Source organism: Antechinus flavipes, chromosome 4 (assembly GCF_016432865.1).
Source record: "Antechinus flavipes isolate AdamAnt ecotype Samford, QLD, Australia chromosome 4, AdamAnt_v2, whole genome shotgun sequence".
Taxonomy (NCBI): Eukaryota; Metazoa; Chordata; class Mammalia; order Dasyuromorphia; family Dasyuridae; genus Antechinus; species Antechinus flavipes.
The window spans coordinates 243,752,248-243,771,556 of NC_067401.1; the positions used below are offsets into that span (position 1 = coordinate 243,752,248).

General features: G+C 33.7%; 1 protein-coding gene across 2 annotated transcripts in view; it reads right to left on the bottom strand.

The window, feature by feature from the left end:
- COL12A1 (collagen type XII alpha 1 chain) overlaps positions 1-19,309 on the bottom strand; it is a 142,152-nt gene that overhangs the window by 89,291 nt on the left and 33,552 nt on the right. The window contains exons 13-14 of one of the 2 annotated variants that reach the window (XM_051997277.1): positions 17,928-18,200; positions 2,150-2,422 (exon numbers count right to left, since the gene is read on the bottom strand). The exons of the other annotated variant lie outside the window; for it this stretch is intronic. Coding sequence (XP_051853237.1) covers positions 2,150-2,422; positions 17,928-18,200 — 546 coding nt within the window. The remainder of the gene's footprint in view (positions 1-2,149; positions 2,423-17,927; positions 18,201-19,309) is intronic. 2 annotated transcript variants of the gene reach the window in all.

The following is a 19,309-nucleotide window of genomic DNA, read 5'->3' on the forward strand; positions in this document are numbered from 1 at the left end:
CATTAGTTTTCCATCTAGTGACATCTTGGGCACAATTCCAATTCAGAATCATAAAAGAATCCCACCATATTCCTGGATCTTGCAATATTTTCAGGGTTGCTTAGCTGAAAGCTATTTTGAAATCACTCAACAAAATATTCCCTACTAGATGCAGAGAAATAAGTATGAAACTTTTTATACCTTTGAAATCAAATATCTTGTAAGCCCCATCTGTGCTACAAACATAAATGTCCTGGACACCCTTGCTGCCCCTTACCTATCACAGCTTTTCAACAATATTTTCTGAATTGTTTTATCTTTCACAGTCAAAGTTCAAAAGTTTTAAAAACTCAGAGATAGCTAGTAGAACAAATTAATTTCTTTTCCCTTTCACTTTCCCTTCACCTAATTCTCTAACTTCAACTTTTAAAATAGTTGACCCTCAGCCTACAAAGGAGTTCCATACTACTACTCAGGTTCTGCTTTGTCCAGAGGAGGCAAGTTCACTAACAATAAAATCAATCTGTCAACAAGTATATATAGAGAAAGCACTAAGATTCAGCTGCTGATGATAGAGGCAATTTAAGATTTCTAGCATCCCACATATTTTTGGTACTAACACATGCTTAATCAAGATTTCCTTTTATAATAACTTATCAGAAGATAAACATCTTCAAGGAGATATCATAATAGTACATGATTTTTGGCATATGCAATATTTGTCAATCTTTAAACTTCTACATTTTTAATTTTTTTTTAAATAGAGGAATGCTTTTAATGATCAAAGAAATTAATTGTAATGTTCACTCACATGTTATCTTAATTTGGTACACATTACATAATTTTACATCAACTAAACTTCTGCCAAAATCCAGTCAAAATACACATCCATAAACATCAGCCAATACTTTGCATATACGATATTAAATTTACCATGGAAACCCAACAATGTCAATACATTTTTCTGAAAAATTTAATTCTCTGCTAAATTACATAGAACTATAGAGAATCTGGTTATGTTTGACAAAAGCCAAGACCAGATTTCTTTGTCTGAGAATGTTAATTTACACTAACTCAATTTTTGGTTCAGCCCTTGAGATTTTTCTCTGAAAAAAAAAAAATTGGAAGGGGGAAAAAAAATCAGTGATGTCAGTCACTGCATACCTCAATTGCCCTCTAGACCTGAAAGAATGGCCACTGACCAATTCAATCTTTTCTTTCTAATAAAACATTATAAAGATGCATGCCCTCTTACTAACAATTGTTCAATTCCCCTCCCCTAAAGCCTTACAGAGGGAAGATACAGAAATCCCAGGCTAGAAACAATTCCAGTAACTTGAGCACAAGACCAATCAAGTATTGTTTGAAGTCAACCTAATTAATTGTCCTTGATAATTACTTAATAATCATTCAAAACATTGTTATCACACTCAGAACTCCCTGACTCAGCCTTAGAAAATATAATACATCTCAGAAAAATGGGAAACAATGAGTAATGTGTTTGGATTAAGGAAGCAACTTTTTATGTTAAAAAGTTGGACCTCCTTAACTTCATAGCATTTCCCCTCCTTCCCCAACACTTCCACAAGTCCAAAGATGTGGTATTGAACCTAGAATAAAGAATGTATAATGTTTACTTTTAAAAGAGTATTAAAATACTTAAGGGAGGTTGGAAAGAAAGATACTTTAACAAGAATATAACTATTAACTAGACTAAAAGTAAATAATGGGAAGAGGTTTTCTGAGCTTACTTTCCCTTCTTTGCAAGTAAGCGAATAATGTTTTTTGGATCTTTGGTCCTTCATATTCATCCTTTCTCTCAATACTTATAGATACTAAATTTACCTAAAATTAACAGCATCGCTTAGCAAATGGAGGACTGGACTTGGAATCAATTGAACTTACTGTAAAAATTCTGCCTTAGACAAGTCCTAGTTTCCTCACATGCAAAATGAGAAGGAAGGTTGGATCCACTGACCTTTAAAGTACCTTAAAACGCCAAATCTATGATCCTATGATCCTTTCTATGCTTCTTACCACTAACTCTTAAGTTTTAATGTCAAGTAAATATATGTGGAATGGATAATTACCTATGCATATTCACACTTTTGAACATCTACTAATATATATTGATTATAATCCAAAGCTTACAATGTAAAATGTCACCTACATTCAGTTGTAGCTTCTCCATTCAAAGGATTCCCTTCCCCACTGGTATAGGTGGCAAATATTGAAATCTTATATTTGGTCTCTGGCTGTAGATTTTCTATCACAGTGTGAATTGCATCTCCAGGAACATTCTTCTCTCCAGCCTCAATATCATCATAAAGTGATCTCCATGTCACTCTGTAACCACGAACCATCCCTGGAGCAGATGTCCAGTATGCTCCAATAGAAGTGTCGGTGATGTCTTTAGTAATCAAGTCTTGAGCAGAACCTCGTTCTATAGAAGAGAATTTTTTTAAAAAAAGGAATCAGTGAAAGAATATGTACCATGCATATAAGCATCTAACCTAAATGTGCTCCCTCTTTTTTTTTCAAATTTATATTCAACTCATAGAGAATAGTATGTTGAGCTTGATCTCAGAAAGATCTGACTTCAAATTTCTTCTCTGATTCTTACTCAGAGGATGACTCCTAGTTAACTCTTTATGTGCCACTGGCACATAACTCCCTAAGACTTATCTATTAAGTCATAGACAGGTTTCAACTGAATCAGTGGAATGAGTTTCCAAACCAAGAATACCCAACTTTTGATGAAATCATCAATTATACCAGATTCATCCTTGAAGTTCAGAATTCCTTCCAGTACATCAAAATCTATCTAAAATTGAAATCATAAACTACCAACAATGAACCCCTCCTGTTTCTACCAAAAGCAACCTTATTCTCATTCTGCCAGGTTAGAAACTTCAAAATCATTTTTTGATTCTTTCCTCTTTCTTGTTCCCAACATCAAATAAGTCACCTTCTCCTGTCACTTCTTCTTTAACAATATTTCTCATATCCATCCCTTCTTATTCATCTCCACTGCCATCATTTCAAACCAAGTTCTTCTCACATAAATTCAAAAGATTATTTTCCAAAAAAAAAATCTCCCCTTTCTTTCTATTATGCAAATTATATAATTAATCATTTTTAAAAGCCTGATCAACTGATAAGCCTAACTAAAAATTTGGCCTCTTTACCGTTTGTCATACAAGATATACTCTTTCTCAGTTCCATACATTTTCATTTGACTGTCCCCCATTCCTGAGACTTTCTCCTTCCTCATCTCTGACTTCTAGATTCCCTGGTTTCTTTTAGATTACATCTAAAATCTCACTTTGTACAAGAAACCTTTCCCAATCCCCTTTAGTATTGATTTCTTTGAGATTACCCCAATTTATCCTGCATATATCTTGTTTGTACACACTTGTTTGCATGTTGTCTCCCCCCTACACTGTGACCTTCTTAAAGCAAGAACTGTTTCTTTGCTTTTCTTTGCATTCTCAGTTCTTCGAACAATGCCTAACCCATTGGAGACACTTAAATATTTGTTAATATGACTTTAAATAAATGATAATCTTAAACAGTCACAAAGGGCTCTTCCTCAGTCACTCTTTCCAATTTTATCTCCCATATACCTCACATGTACTCTCTTTCATCATCTGTAAAATTAGGGAATTAGATTAGGTGAATTTTGATTTTCCTTTCAACTCTAAATCTATGAAACTTGCTACCTCATATGCTCTCAGTTTAGTCACTTATCCTCTCTCAGACTCAGTTTCCTCACTTGTAAATTGGACTTGTAAAGTGAGGAAATTGGACTAGATGGCCTTTTTACTATTTTATATTTTATCCTTTTTATATAGTTTTATCCTTACTGCCAAGTATAATATAAGGTATTACATAAATGTTCATTGAATTGCCCTAAATAGAATTGTGCAGCTCCAATTTCTTTTCCATTGGCTCAAATATCATCATGATACCTCTCTTCTATTTTTTCTTAAAAAAAAAAAAAAAAAGAAAAATACATTCTTAACTTATGTCTTCAGGATTTTCCCAAGAACTTCAGCCCCTTTTATGCTTCAGTTATCTTGGGGCATGGACCATTGTCCTCAAATGTTCATTTCTATAATTCTATTTTTTTAACATTTGTTTAAAACTGGAAACAATAATCCAGATCACTTAGCCCACCCTTTCTCTTTTAATGAAAGGGTGGGGTAATTCACAATGAACTTATTGACCATCTCACAGCTATGTAATGGCAGAAAGTTCAGGAACTGAGCCCCCAGAGTCTCTTCATTCATACAAAGCCCAGGGTTTTTTCCACTGCTCTGTGCTTTCTACCAATCTAATTTAAACAAATCCCTAGTTCTAATGTGTGGCTCACTAAAACTCTAAAACATGACCTCATTCCAATGATAAAACTAGTTCCAAATATCCATTCCTTGTTGTTAGTTTTTATAGAGTTATAAATATGAAAGGGTAACCTTTCAATGAAACTGGAAAAAACACTCATTCTTCTATAATACTGAAAAATTATTAGTTATTAAAGGGAGATATACTCTAGAATAGGGGGAAGAAAACAACTGAAAAGTTCTGCTCCTAAATTCAAACTTTTTTGTTTAATAAAAAAAATGAATATAATCCAAATGGAAAAATAAGAAAACCCAAACTTAATAGGAGTCACAGCTTTCTTCCAATAAAACAGTTACTCTTTCCATATTTTAATGTAATATAAATATACAAGTCACTTTATATTGGCTACTTCAAATAGGACTTCTGCCACAATATGACATCAATATAAAACTATCTGCTTTCCCAGCATAATTTTTAGCAATTGCTGGGTGTTCAAGCAAGTGATACAAAAAGCCACTGTAAGAATTCTAAAGATCATTATAAAGAAAGAAAAATCACACTTAACCAAAATATACATATATGTGTGTGTTTGTGTATGTATATATATATATATACATACACAAACACACACACACACACACACACACACACATATATATATATATATATATATATATATATATATATATATATATGTTCAATGAAAAGATTTTTTCTGAAACCTCACGTCCAAGTGGGAAGTTGTAAAAGAGGTAAGCAGCTGACAGAACATCTTATCTGTAGTTGGGGGTGGAGATGGCAGGAAAGAAGAAGAAGATTAAACATGCATTTCACAACAATCAGAAAAACATTTCCAAAATCATTGTAATTTATTTTCTTTCTAAGTTTATGACTGTTTCATATAAGATGGGGAAAGGATAGCTACTTGTGTTTTAAAGTCTATAAATGACCACAAGTCATACATTTTCTTTGAATGGAACAAAATAGAAGGACAGTGTTATGAGAACATCTTTGCACTAAATGTTATTCAGACAATAGAATTCTGGATTTGATATGTATAGTATTATGGATACAGAAACACAGAATCATAATATCTACGAGTCCAAGCCTCTGTGACCATGTAATTTGTTATCTTTACATGGAATCTCCTCAACAACATATACCAGAAGTGGTGATTCAGCCTCAAACCAAAAACTTGAGTGAATCTATTGCCTACCTGTTGCCCCCATAATTAGCTTCACTGTCACTTCCCCAATCATCCCTCTCTTTGACATCTTTCAACTTTCACCTCTCCTATCTTTTATCTCCATTCATCTGCTAAATTGCTATTTACTTCTGGAAAGATTCCAAACCACCCATAAAGTCAAGAATTCCAATTTGTGTTGAATGTAGACTCTAGACAAATTTCAAACTCAGACAAAGTAACTGATAGACAAAACTATTAAACCTTTGTCCTGAGATCTTTGAGTAACAGAAGAGAATGGGAGGGTTTTCTGAATTATGGCAAGACAAAATTGTTCCAAGTCATCTGAACTCCATTTTGTTCAAATCCATTCAACAAAATTTATTAAATGTTTAAATCCTGAGACAAAAATAAAAAAGCTCTTGTCTTCAAGGAGCTTATATTCTACTTTGGGGAGAGGGGAAATTTTATGCACAAATCTGTGAATAATATCCACATGTTACTTTTTCACCGTTTTATAATTCCTTTTAGAATTATTTATGTTACAGGAAAATTCTTCCTCCATTATTGCTGAATTAATGTCTTATGACCATAAGACACAGTAAGGAATTGTTCCCAAAGATATTCTCTCCCTAGAACCTCCCTCCCCATCCTACCTCTACTAAAAATCAGCTCAGTGAAATATTAGTGAAAAACCATGACTTTGAAACTAAAGTTGGTTCCAATGTTGTGCTGTTTTGTTGTTTTGTTTTGTTTTGTTGTCACATTTAATGCTGGGATGTTTGGGAATGGGGAACAAAAGACATTAATACTTCCAAACTTCCAACTTGTACTTATTTTCCTTCAAGGATTTGCCTCTCAGACTATTTTCATTCCTATTTGCTGTTTGTGACATTATACTCATTCCCATGACAACAGACTTCAGTGTCACAAACATAGTCTAATCATTTTGAGAACAAGTAGGTGGCCGGGAGGGAGATTGTAAAGAAAATACAATCTCAAAAAAAGAGCTGAACTCACTGAAAAATGAGTCTAGACATTTACTAGCCAAGTAAGGGAGTTTTTCTCAGGGTTTTTTTTTCCATTTACTATTCTTAGTTCATTTTAAATGTTGCCTCTGAGTCAAGAAGACATATTCAAATCTAGTATCTACCACATTCTGGCTATGTGATCCTGGGCAAGTCACTTAATTCCTTACTTATCTAGGCCAACTTTTTAAGACCAAGTAGTAGAGAATGTGCTAGCCCAGTTTGGGAAAGGAAATTCTGTCCCAGGAATTCCCTACACTGATGAAATCAAAGTTCCTGTCAAAAAACAAAAACCAAAATAAAACTAATGAAAAATCTTTATAAAATAAATGAATGTATAATAGTCACTAATTTTAAAGAGAAAAGATAATAGAAAGTTCTTTTGTAAAATATAATCCTTCAAATCCCTCCTTCATCAAGGAATAGATTAAAAATAAAAAGTTTCATCAAACTATTTTAACATCAGTTCTAAAATTCAGTTATGACTTATTGAAACATGACTTATGAGAATGACTTATAGAAAAAAATAATAGATAATCCATTTTAAGGATTTTTTTCCTTCCAGTCTTTCTCCTTATTACAGTTATTCAAAGAAAAATTAGCTAAAGTTAATAGAAACCTCATCTAGGACCTATGGTTGAAAAAGTAAACAAACAACAAAATTTAGTGACTTCTAATTTATAATACTGAGCACCTACATTTGCGAAACAATTCTCACTGATGACTTTTTGCCCCTTTCCAAAGCCATTTCAGTTTCTTCTTCAACCCAATCATTTCATGCTGGGTATATTGCCATACCAGTGTACTTTTTATAAAAAAAAAAATTCTGATTCTTACTAAACACTAGTATCCCCCACGGAGTCCAATATTTCCTGTTTTTACAACCTAAATTATATGAAAAAATAAAGAAATGGAGAAATAAAAACTTATGATATTTAAAATCCAATGAGCTAGCCCTTATCTAGCTATATGAAGTCAGGTAGTTACAATCTCTCTGGACAAATGTTATCATGAGTAAAATGAGAGGAATGATCTCTTCATCATTCTGGACTTTGACACTGTTAACTGTCTCTATCTGGATGTTCTCCTCTCTAGGTTTCCATGTTACTGCACTCTCCTTTTCTCTACCTATCTTTGTGACAACTCCTAATATTTTTTTAACTATGTGACTTTCACTGTCTGTAGAGTACACTTCAAGGCTCTACCTATTTTCTCTTCTCTTTTCTTTCTAGATCTCTAATTTGAGGTTATGATTTATTATTATACAGTTTCACCAGAAGAATATTAATTCTAGAAAGATAGATTTTTGTTTAAGAAAAAGGTTTAGTGTCATTAAAAGTATTATACAGTTTTCCAAAAGTAATCTATCACAAAGATTCTTCCTCCTGTTTTATTCTGGGACCAATATCATCTATCTACAATGCTTGTCAAAGATTCATGCATTGATACACAAGCTCTAGAGTCTATCTGGGCACATAGGTGGCACAGTGGATACAGGTCTGGAGGACCTGAGTTCAAATCTGGCCTCAGATACTTATTAGTTATGTAACTCTGGGCAAGTCACTTAGCCCTGTTTGCCTCAATTTTCTTACTTGTAAAATTGTCTAGAGAAAAAATAGCAAATCATTCCAGTATCTTTGCCAAGAACACTCCAAATGGGGTCACAGAGATTTAGACATGACTGAAATAACTTAACAGAGTCTCTCCATTCATCTGCATATGAGTTATATTCTTCACCCATTTGGGGATACACACCTCAAACTTTTTTGAGAGATCACTGACTTCATGTAGTAGTGCTCCAGAACTTGGCATCATTGACACAAATATGTCATCCAAAAACAAAGGAAGGATATAAGGGAGTCTTATTTGGTCTGGATTCTTTCCTTTCCCCTTCCCCCAAAAGATGCCTACTACTCAAATGTTTTCTAAGCTTTCTTTTAGCCTTTCCATAACTCCCAGGATAGGCACTCATTTGTTACCTCATCTACAATATGTATCAGTTATACTAGACCATAGGTTCTTTCCAGGTCTAAGTTTATGATTTTATTTTGTCATTCTTAGGTTTTGAAAGATGAGAAGACAGAAGACAATCCACAGAGAAGCTTGTATTCTATCACTACTGGCTTCTTCCAAGACCTACCTCAGCAAGGGCTTTATGCCTACTGTGAGATTTTATCTCTGCTCTTTCTTCCCTTTCCAACTACAGATTGGCATCCTAACCATAATCTTTTTCTCTGCTTCGCCAAAATTCCAAAATAATCTGGGCACAATTGCAAATAAACAGAATTTTGAAGTTTTTCCTGAATATGATGATTTTTAAGATGATATATAATCAAGGTGTTTATTTTGATATCTTGCATTATATACCTGTGCTTGTTACTTTTCCCTCTGAAATGTAGCTTTCTGATAATAAAGTCTGTAGTTTTTCTTTACTTCATTTTCAGAGGTGTGTCTACCTAAGAGGTAGAATGTCATCTTCAAATATGTGAAGGACTCTCATATAGAAAAGGGATTCAACTTGTTCTCTTTAGTAACAGAGCACAACTGAAAGGAAGGAGAGAACAAGGTTGATCTGGGCTTGATGTAAGGAAAAACCTTTTTAACTAAGCTGTACAAAAGCAAAATGGATTGCTTCAGGAGGTAGTGAGTTGCCTGTCACGAAAGATCTTCAAGTAAACGCTATATGATGGCAAGTGTGATAGGGATTCTCATTCTGATATGAGTTAGCCTAGATGGACTGAGGTCCCTTCCAACTCAGAGAATTTATGATTTACAACAAAGAGTCTATTTACTCTCCTGAAGGAAAGAGACCAGGGATAAAGAATAATGTCCCAACTTTCTCACTATTTCATGCTTGCCAAAATCTGATACATCTTTAGAAATGTTGATGCTGGAAAACTTTACCTGATTTTCCAATGTGCATAAAATATCATCAAAAACTATTTATTAAGTGTTTGTATCACTGTGCTGGGTGCTCTACAGGGTAATTTAGACAGGTGGTTTTTTACTGCTCTGAATGTCTCCAAGTGTTTAATTTCTACATCACTTTTTTCCATATACCAAGCCAAACAATTAATATCACATTTAAGTAACTTTCCTATATATCATAACCCTTTCCGTTACACAGTCTAAAAACCAAATTATTGCAGAGTTCAAGGAGAGCTATAACTAGTAAGTCTGGCAGCTAGGGCAAAGTTGGCAGGCTAGGCACAAAAGAGAGGGGAAGTAGGTGGTGAGTCTACCACTGCAAGCAATGAAATTGTGCTGAGCAAACCTCCAGAAGGAGGTGAAGGGAAAAGTCAAAGGTACAAAAAAAGTCCCTCTGATTGGTCCCAGTCATTTTGAATAACCCCCAGGAAGAAGAATGCTATGGGATAGGATATGGAAAACCAAGAAAGGGGAAGGATCTTTATTATGCAGACATATTAAGCAGAACTGGCCTTGAACACTTACTTGCTATGTGACCCTGAGCCACATTAACTCTGTTTGTCTGGCTTTCCTCATTTTCAAAAATTATCTAGAGCAGGAAATGGCAAAATTCTCCAGTATCTTTGCCCAAAACTGAAACAAATCAACAATAACAATAACAATATACCAGGCAACTCCTGGGAAGAATTAGCAGGCAGGAAGCAATAAGTATAATGACCCAGAAAAGGGATACGTCTCTTGTGATGCCCCCACCATTCAAACTCCATAACTGTCAAACTGATCTTCCTCAAACACAAGTCTGACCCTTTCACCCCCTCGTCCAGTGTAATCTATTACCTCTAAGATCAAATATAAAATCCTTCCTTTGGCTTTTAAAATTCTACATAATATCGCCCCTCCCTACCTTTTCAGGCTTCTTACACTTACTTCCACATAATCTGTGATCGAGTAACACTGGCCTCTTTTCTGTTAAAACTCTGAGGATTTTCATTGGCTGTCTTCCATGACTGAAACTCATTCCTTCCTCATCTCATTTCCTAGCTTCCCTGGCTTCCATCAAGTCTCAGCTAAAGTCCCACCTTCCATAATAAATCTTTCCAAGTCCTACTCAATCTTAATGCCTTCCCTCTGGGACTATGCCCAATTTATCAGATAAATTATATAAATATAATCTATCTATATTAGAGAGAGAGAGAGATGACTGATAGATGATAAATTAAGTAGATAGGTGACAGATAAATAGACAAACAGAAAAATAGGTAGATAGGTGGGTAGATGAGTAAGTAGATATCTTCTTTGCACAAAAGTATGGGCTTGCTGTCTTCTCCATTAAACTCTGAACTCCTTGAGAGCAGGAATTGTTTTTTGTCTTTCTTTGTATCCTCAGAGCTTAACACTGCACCTGGCAAACAGGAGGTATTTAATATATTCTAATTTTATATGAGGAGTATAAGAACTATAGTAGGAGAGGTTAGCCATCCAGAGGATGGCACCCTGGGCCCAAGTATCATTTGACCTTTCTAGTACAGTTATCAATACAATCTGGATTAACCCATGAAGGCAATTGAAATGTCAGTCAGACTTGAACATATGTTTTTTCTCCTCTTCCACTAAATTGTTACTTTAGTACTTCATCATGGAATGGAGGTGATTCTAGGTTCTAAAATGCTATGCAAGTGGAAACTAATTTGTGGCAAATTTTAGCAAACTGGAAAGGTCTGGATCTATTCTCCAAGGACTAACCTAGCTAAAGCATAATATAAATCCTAACCTTGCTATATATTTATGATCCTTCTGTTTCCTCAACTGTAAAGTTAGTTGGGGGAGGGGAGAATTGGGAGAGATCCCTTTATGGTTCTTAAGTCTTATGATCTCATGATTCAAGATTGGCTCAATTATTTTGGCCACATTGACTGGTCTAAGGCCATTGCCATCTGTTCCAGTGTAAAGAATATCCACACCAATGAAAGCACAGGTAGTTGAGGCAATGAAACCTATTGTACCTTATATACGATTCCAAGTAGCTTTCATTGAATTTCAAGTACCACTTTCACCAAAAGATGTTAAAGTAAGCCCTCTCCAAAACTAATTTGTTCTTTCTGCTAGAATGCAGTTCCCGAAGTCTCCAATTTTCCACTTCAGAAGTAACAGAAGACCTATTCCTAAAGAAACTTATGTTGGAATGGAATTGATTAACAGTTGCTGAATTGGAATCTTTGTTTCAAAGATCAAACTCTGATGTTACCCATATTAAACATATAGGCAAGTAAATATATGACAGACAAGACACAGTCATACTTTTTTTTAATAAATCTCCATGACAATTAAAATTTTAACCAGAAATTTGAAAGCCTAAAGGGAACAACATGGAGGCTACATGACAGGAATATAGCTTGAGTGTAGTAGTTCTGGGGAAAAATGCAACTTAAGAAAATTTAACTGGCACACTATAAATGTTGACATCTAAGAGTAAAATTCTAATCACCCTATCCTAGATATAACTGACATTAAACTTACCATTTACTATTAAGGAAGGGAGAATTTTGTTTAAAGTTTCTAATTTTCTAATTTTCTTTCTAATTTTTCTAAATTTTTTGGATGATATTAGTCCATAGAAGAGAAATTATCAATTATCATTTGATAAATATCCAAATTTCCTTAGAAATGCCAGAATTGGAATACTACAAACATATAACTTTGAAAATATGAGACAACACTAAATCTTTTAAAAAACACTGAGTCCTTGTTTTAGTCTATCTCAGAGAAGCAGTATGTAATTCAACATGATGCAGAGTTCCCGTGACATGCTAAAAACTTCATTGTAATGAAATGTCAATTGAGTTAGCTCAATTTGAAATGTAGGAGGCCATTCATTTCTAGAACATTTTAACGTTGCTTTGACAACAGAAGGGGAGCAGAGAAGAAATTATGCAAAGCTACTTCTTTCCCTGGTGAAAATCAGCACTCTTTAAAATATGCATACATCTATGTTATCCCAAATTGGAAGTTTCATTAAATTGGATTAATTTCTTGGGACAAAAGAAAAGTGGTTACTGTGTTTATTTAAATGTAAAAACAGGTTACTTTCTGCCTAAGCACCAACAATAGTGCCAGCCCTAGGTTCTATGAAGATTTATAATGCATTTCAATGTGCAACAGTGTTTTGTTCATTAGAATAGGCTGTTCCACTTTTTAAAAACTATGTCTGCAAAATCAATATGAATGCTTTGTGGTTAAATTCCTCTAGAGTTAGTATCTGAAATGGTAATGAACTCTGCTTTTGTCATTCTAATACACTGAAGCCAGCAATGCAAGTACTAATAAATCCTTAGAAGCTACAAGAAAATCACCTGATATATGTTCACATTTCAAAAAATAAAAATAAAAAATCCTAGGAAAAATATAATACTGTCTATAGCAAAGAATGAAAGTTTCATTTATCTCTTTAAATAAAAACCTTTGTGAACTTCAGCTAATCTATAAAAGTACCAACGTCTATTATATTCTTGCCATCTGATTTTATGCCTCTGAGTCAAAGCAAGATTCTTGCCAGCTCTGTTCTTACCACCTCCTTTCCCAAGAGAAAACAGATTAGAAAAACAGTAGCTCTCAAAAAGAGCTCAATGTTTCTCTTTCTGTGGGCTTTCCATTTGCTGTATTTATCATCATATCCTATTCCTCATATATGGTATGTGAGTTTGGCTAAACTAATATAATAAAACTAAATGGAATAACCAGAAGCTTTAAAAAAAAACTTCTCATTTTAATTAGTTATAACTAGGTTTTCACATATTTGTCAAGTTTTACCATATATAATTCAAAAGGGTAAAACAGAGATTTTTAAGTGAGTGAAATTCTTTTTTCCTCCCAAGCCTTGAGAGCTCAAAATTTAATTCTGATAAATGTATGTATTAATTCAATTCAACAAATATCTATTAAGGCTTTCCTTCTCCTACGTGAAAGACTAGTTGTGAATTACACATATTCCTCACAGTCTCAGGCATATAAATTTATTATTCTTTAAAGTCACTTTGCAAATGCTTCCTACTGGCCATTGTATTGTGAACATAAAAAGTTAAATACTTACTTCATTTATGTTATTGTCTCTCATTAGAGAAGTATTTTTTATAAAGGATATGTGTAAATATACCTACATGCACATATATACATATCTGTATACATATATGCTATATATGTATGGATGTGTGTATATACATATACACACACATAGGTGTATAATCATGTGTGTATATATGTATGTGTACACACACACAAGTTCTGACTACTGACTTCCCTGGTTTCTTTTAAGTCTCAAGTAAAATTCTACTTTCTATAGGAAACTTCCCCAATGGTTTTTAATTGTAGTGTCTGTCTTCTCTTATGAATGAAGTTATCACAATTTCATTACTTGAAAGGATAGCCACATTATTGTCTGGAATCTTCTGAAGTAAGAAAAGTATAAGCCATTTACTTCCATCCATCGGTAGGTTTACAAGAGCCCTTGCAGAAAGTGATTAAAGCTAGAGCAGTTAGTTGGACTATGCAAAAATATTGCTCCTGAGATCATGCAGTTATTTAAAAGACCTTCTGACTAAAAAGATAGCTTTTTATTTTTCAATTATGGGAAATAAAAAGTCTTTTAAAAGTGTAATTGTTTTGCTTTTCAAGACATTATGGAGGTGACATTTTCACAACTCAAAACGAAGCTCATAATCATTCTAAAAAGAATAAAGGTTAAAAGTGTACTCCCTGCAAATTGTTGCAGGTGATTAAATATACAGAAAGTCAGTGGAAAGTATGGGGGCAAAGGGAAAGGCAATAAATCACAAGGAAAAAGGCAAATCCCCATAAAATACCATATGTTGTTGCAGATGTAGAGTTTGCATGCTTTTAATATTTTGACAGGGTCACGATGGCCTGGGCCAATTTTAGTTCATTTACCTTAAAGATTTTCTACCCTTTAAAATATGCATTCAAAAATCACAGGAACACTTCTAAGTGTTCTTCACCACCATGGCTATATCCTTAAAAAGATAGTTTGAGTCAACAATTCATTTCCACTCTATGTTACAAACCACCTTTTTAATCATTATTTTTTGAAAGGCTAAAAATTGCACTCCAGTAATGTGTAAGCTCCCTGGCAGGCGCTATTTCGTTTCTGCCTTTGTATCCCCAGTACAGGGTCTGGCCCATATAAAAAAGTAAGTTTAATCAAACTATATGAATCTAAGAAAGTATCTCCACAATCATGATAATAGAATTTTTAAATTAGCTTGAGTTATGCCAATCCAAACAAAAAGGATTCTGTATCAATATTCTGTTTCAAATCTGATTTCTTGGGATATTGGAAAAAACAACTATATCTCTTTTCTTTTTATCCCTGTTTTTAACTAGAATTTTTCAAGTATTATTGAATATTTAATTCTTGGTGGTTTCATCTCTGACAATCTTGTCAACTTCATGAAGTCATGTAATATTCTAGATATTTACTCTAGATATCAATAAGTTACATTTTAGATTTAATTTGAACCACTTCTACTTTTGAGATGGGAAAAAGAGAGGTCTAGACTATGATTTCATCAGTATGGAGAACTTTTAGTATGGAAATTTCCTTCATTGATAGATCTTGGACAATTTCTAGTATGCTGAGATCAACTGATTTGTCCATAGTTATATATAGCTAGTATGTATCAGAGACAAGGCTTGAACTCAGGTTTTGCAAGGCTGTAACCATTATGCCACAGTGATTTTCACAGTTGGGTAGAAGTAGGAGGCAATTGTTTAAAATGTTACATCACTCCTTGAAGACCTCTCTGTCTTAGGTAAAATGAACAAATTTAATTCTAAACCATCTTGTACTGTGTGTTTAGTTTGTACATTCATAAATCTAGAAGTAGAAGATAATTCAGAGGCCATCTTGTCCAACTTTTTCATTTTACAAATGAGGAAACTGAGATCCAGAGAAATAAAGTGATTTGTTCAAGGTTACACAGATGTTTGTTAGATGTCATGACTGGCCAAGATATACAATAATTAAGAATCTCTTAAATTTGTCTAGGACAGTGGTTTCCAAATTTTCTAGAAAATACATCCCCATCAATTAAAAAAAATTTAGCAGGTAGCCCCAATATCTATTCATTTATAAATTATACATAAATGCTACTATGCTAATATATATGTTTCAAAACTTAACATAAATAACATAGTTAAAAAAAAGAATGAGATAAAGATGAAATAATATTTTAATTTCAGAGTCAATAGGGAGCCATTGATGTTTATTGAGCAAGGAAGTAACATAAAGAAATTCTAGCTTGGGAAAAATCCCTATAAAAGCTAAGTAGAAAATGGATTGGAATAAAGATACTTGAGACAGAGTGACAAATAAGAAGACTATTCAATAGTCCAGGTGAAAGATAATGGATGAAAGAAAATAATTGTGAGAGAGAGTGTTGGACAAACTTTGGCAATCAGTTACATATCTGGAATAAGGAATAGTGCAAATCAAGAAGAATATTAATTAATAATATTTAAGGTTGTTCTGTGAATGCAAGGATAGTGATAGCCTCAAACAGAAACAGAGAAGTTTGGAAGGAGGTTTTGTTTAGGAAGAATGATACATAATCATCACAACCCATTCTCATGACTGCTTATCCCAGGCTATTCCCTCTTTCTCACTAACTAAAAAATGTGTTGGGGTCTTAATCACCAGCTATTACTGCAAAGCACAATCTGTCACTAAGGGATGCTTGCTACAAGAAGAAGGTGAAGGTAAGAGGAAAACACGGGTGGTAGGATGCCAAGGTAAATTTTGCCTTCCTTGCTACAGTGGGGTTCAAAGTTGATGTGTTATAACACCACCCCAGCACATTCCCAAAAAGTCAGTGATAGGAAAGGACAGAGTAGAGAAGAACTCAAGGGAGTAAGGTGGTTGTGTTAAAGACAAAGCTATAACTGACTATATGAGGAAGAGGTTGGATTGTATCCCATCTTCTCATTTCCTACCAGATGAACACACATTACTTGGAAAACAAACCAAATCCCCCTTTCCCCATCAAAGGTTGTTGTACTTACTTTGGAAAACAGGTCTAGAGCACTGTGAAAAATTCTTCAATAATTGATCACATTAAGCAAACTATCCATCTTAATTCCACTGTTAAAGAATGGAGATGGATACCTTGCTTACTATGCTCAGTTCTACTGGTAAACTACACTTGAGAGGGTCCTACTTAAGAAATATTGCTGAACAACAAGACAAATATGGAAATATCTTAAAGAGGATTATACATATTTAACCTATATCAGATTGTTTGCTATCTTGGGGATGAAGGAGGTAAGATAAAAAGGGAGAGAGAAAAATTTGGAATACAGCATCTTAAAAAAATAGATATTGAAAACTATATATATATGGTGAAATAAAGTACTATTGAGGGGGGGAAAGAAATATTGCTTAAAGAAGAAATAAACCAGAAACTCTAACTTGTATTTTCAATAGCACTGTAATATCACCAAAAGAAAGTGATGGCAGTTCTAGCAGCTTGCTTTTTGGGTGATGATTTCCTCTCTCAGAGGTGACAGTTTTAGCACAAACCAATTAGGTTTTTTCCAAAGAAGACAAGCATAGAAATCTAACCATATATTGAGAAAATTTTTCCAATAAATTCAAAAACTTTTATGATTGCTGTTTTCATGGAATAATGAAAAAATCACTTGACAAGAAATCTGAATACCCAGCTCTAATTCCAGAAATCAATTAATTAATTATTAAATATGTATTATATGCTATTATGTGCCAAATACTGTCCTAGGCACTGGCAACAGATACAAAGAATGAAAAAAAAAATCTCCCTAGACCTCAGTTTCCTCATCTGTAAAAAAAAAAAATTTTAATTAAAAAAAAATAAATAACTAAGGGACCCCATTTTCTTCAACAGTTTATTTGTCTTCAATGAATACATTTTTCTTCTCAAACTTTCTCTCATAATAAAAATGATCTCCAAATATATTTGCCTTTTCTGAATTATCTTGCTTTTAGAAACAGTTAACATCTCAGAAGACTAGATCAAATATCATGCTGTAAATTAGGATAACCTGAGCTTAAATTCAACTTCAGATATTTGCTAACTGTAAGTTAGCAAGTCACTTAACCTCTGTTTTCTCATAATGAAAAAATAATAGCAGCTACCTCCCAGAGCTATTTAGAGAAGAAAATGAGATAATAATTGTAAAGTATTTAATACAGTGCCTGGAACATAGTAAGTGCTAGCTTACCAGGTTTAATACAACTTGGTAAGTAGTTAGCTATTACTATTCTCCTTGACTAAAATGTATATCTGAATAGAAATAGTTGCTTTTCAACATAAATATTTTGATAAAGAGGGATATAGATTCCAGGAAGTTTAAGTCTTTCAGGACTCAGAGTCATAAATATTTTAAATGCCTCTCATAAAGGGAAAAAAATTAATTACCTTCCAGGGTTGTTCCTTCTCCAGAAAGGGCATCTCCAGCTCCAGAAGCATACAAAGCAGTCACTGACAAGGAGTATCTTGTACCTGGCTCTAAGCCCTTCAGTTGGGTGCTGGTTGTATCATCCCTCGTGGTTACCTCTTGAGTTTCACCTCCAGCCAGTGGAGTATATGTTACAAGGTACTGTTTGACTTTTCCTGGTGCTGCACTCCAAAATAACTTCATTGATGATGTTGTAGGGTCAGAAACTCTTAAATCTCTTGGATTTCCTCGAACTTTATGAAATAAAGAACAAATGAAAACACATTATTAAATAGAAGTGGCGCAGGACAAATTGTTAAATTTTTTGTGTGTTAAATCAAATTTGCATACATAGTTTTAGACAAATTTTCATACTTAGTTGAACTTATGATACATACAGCAAAGAATGCCAATTAGCCAACAATGTCACAGAAATGACAAATGTAATCTTATGTGTCAAAGTTAAACTATATCAATAAAAGTAATGAGTCCTTTTTCTATAGTTATACATGCCAAAGGCTCTTGTTTCAATCACAATGAATTGTCAAAAATTGGATTAAAGATATACAAAAAATATGTAAGTTGATTAGTCATCCCAAATTGGATTTTGATTTTTCTATGAAATCATATCACAGATCACATAATGAAAATTATTCAGTAACCATCATAATAGTAATAGCTAATTTTAGTGTGCCTATAATGTACCAAGAACTATGTTACACTCTTCACAATTATTATCTTAATTGAGCCTAACAATAACCCTAAGAGATAGATATTATTATTCTACCAATTGTACAGATGAAAAAATTGAATCAAAAAGCCGTTAAATAACAATAGTTCTTACATTCCCACTAGCTTAGAAATTTTCTAATAGAATGTGTAATGGGCTAAGGCTTGAGTTGATGCACTGAGGTCCCAAGCACGTGAGGCTAAATAGTAATTGGACGATACTCTATTAATATATAAGCTTGGAAAAAGAATGGCCCCGCCCACTCTTTGTGCAAGTCCTGATGTGTTGTATAGGAAATGATGTTTTTGGTGGGTGGAGGCAAGGGAGTGGAAAGGGAAACAGAAGGAGAGACTGCTGGCTGGCTTCCTGTCACAGCTGCCCATATTGCTATCGCAATCCCCCCTCACCTCTACTGAGGAATAAAGATTGAAGATTTTTCCCTTAACCTAAATTCCTGACTCCGGCTGATTTTAAATACGCAGTCATCACAAGAATGGACATTAATTCATCAAGGATCTCTGTGGCAATTCAATACTTTCAAAGCATTTTGGCTCATTTCATTCCAGAAAAAAAAAAAAAAAAAAAGGAAGAATTAAAAAAATTGGATGGATTACAACTCTTTGGCACCCTTGA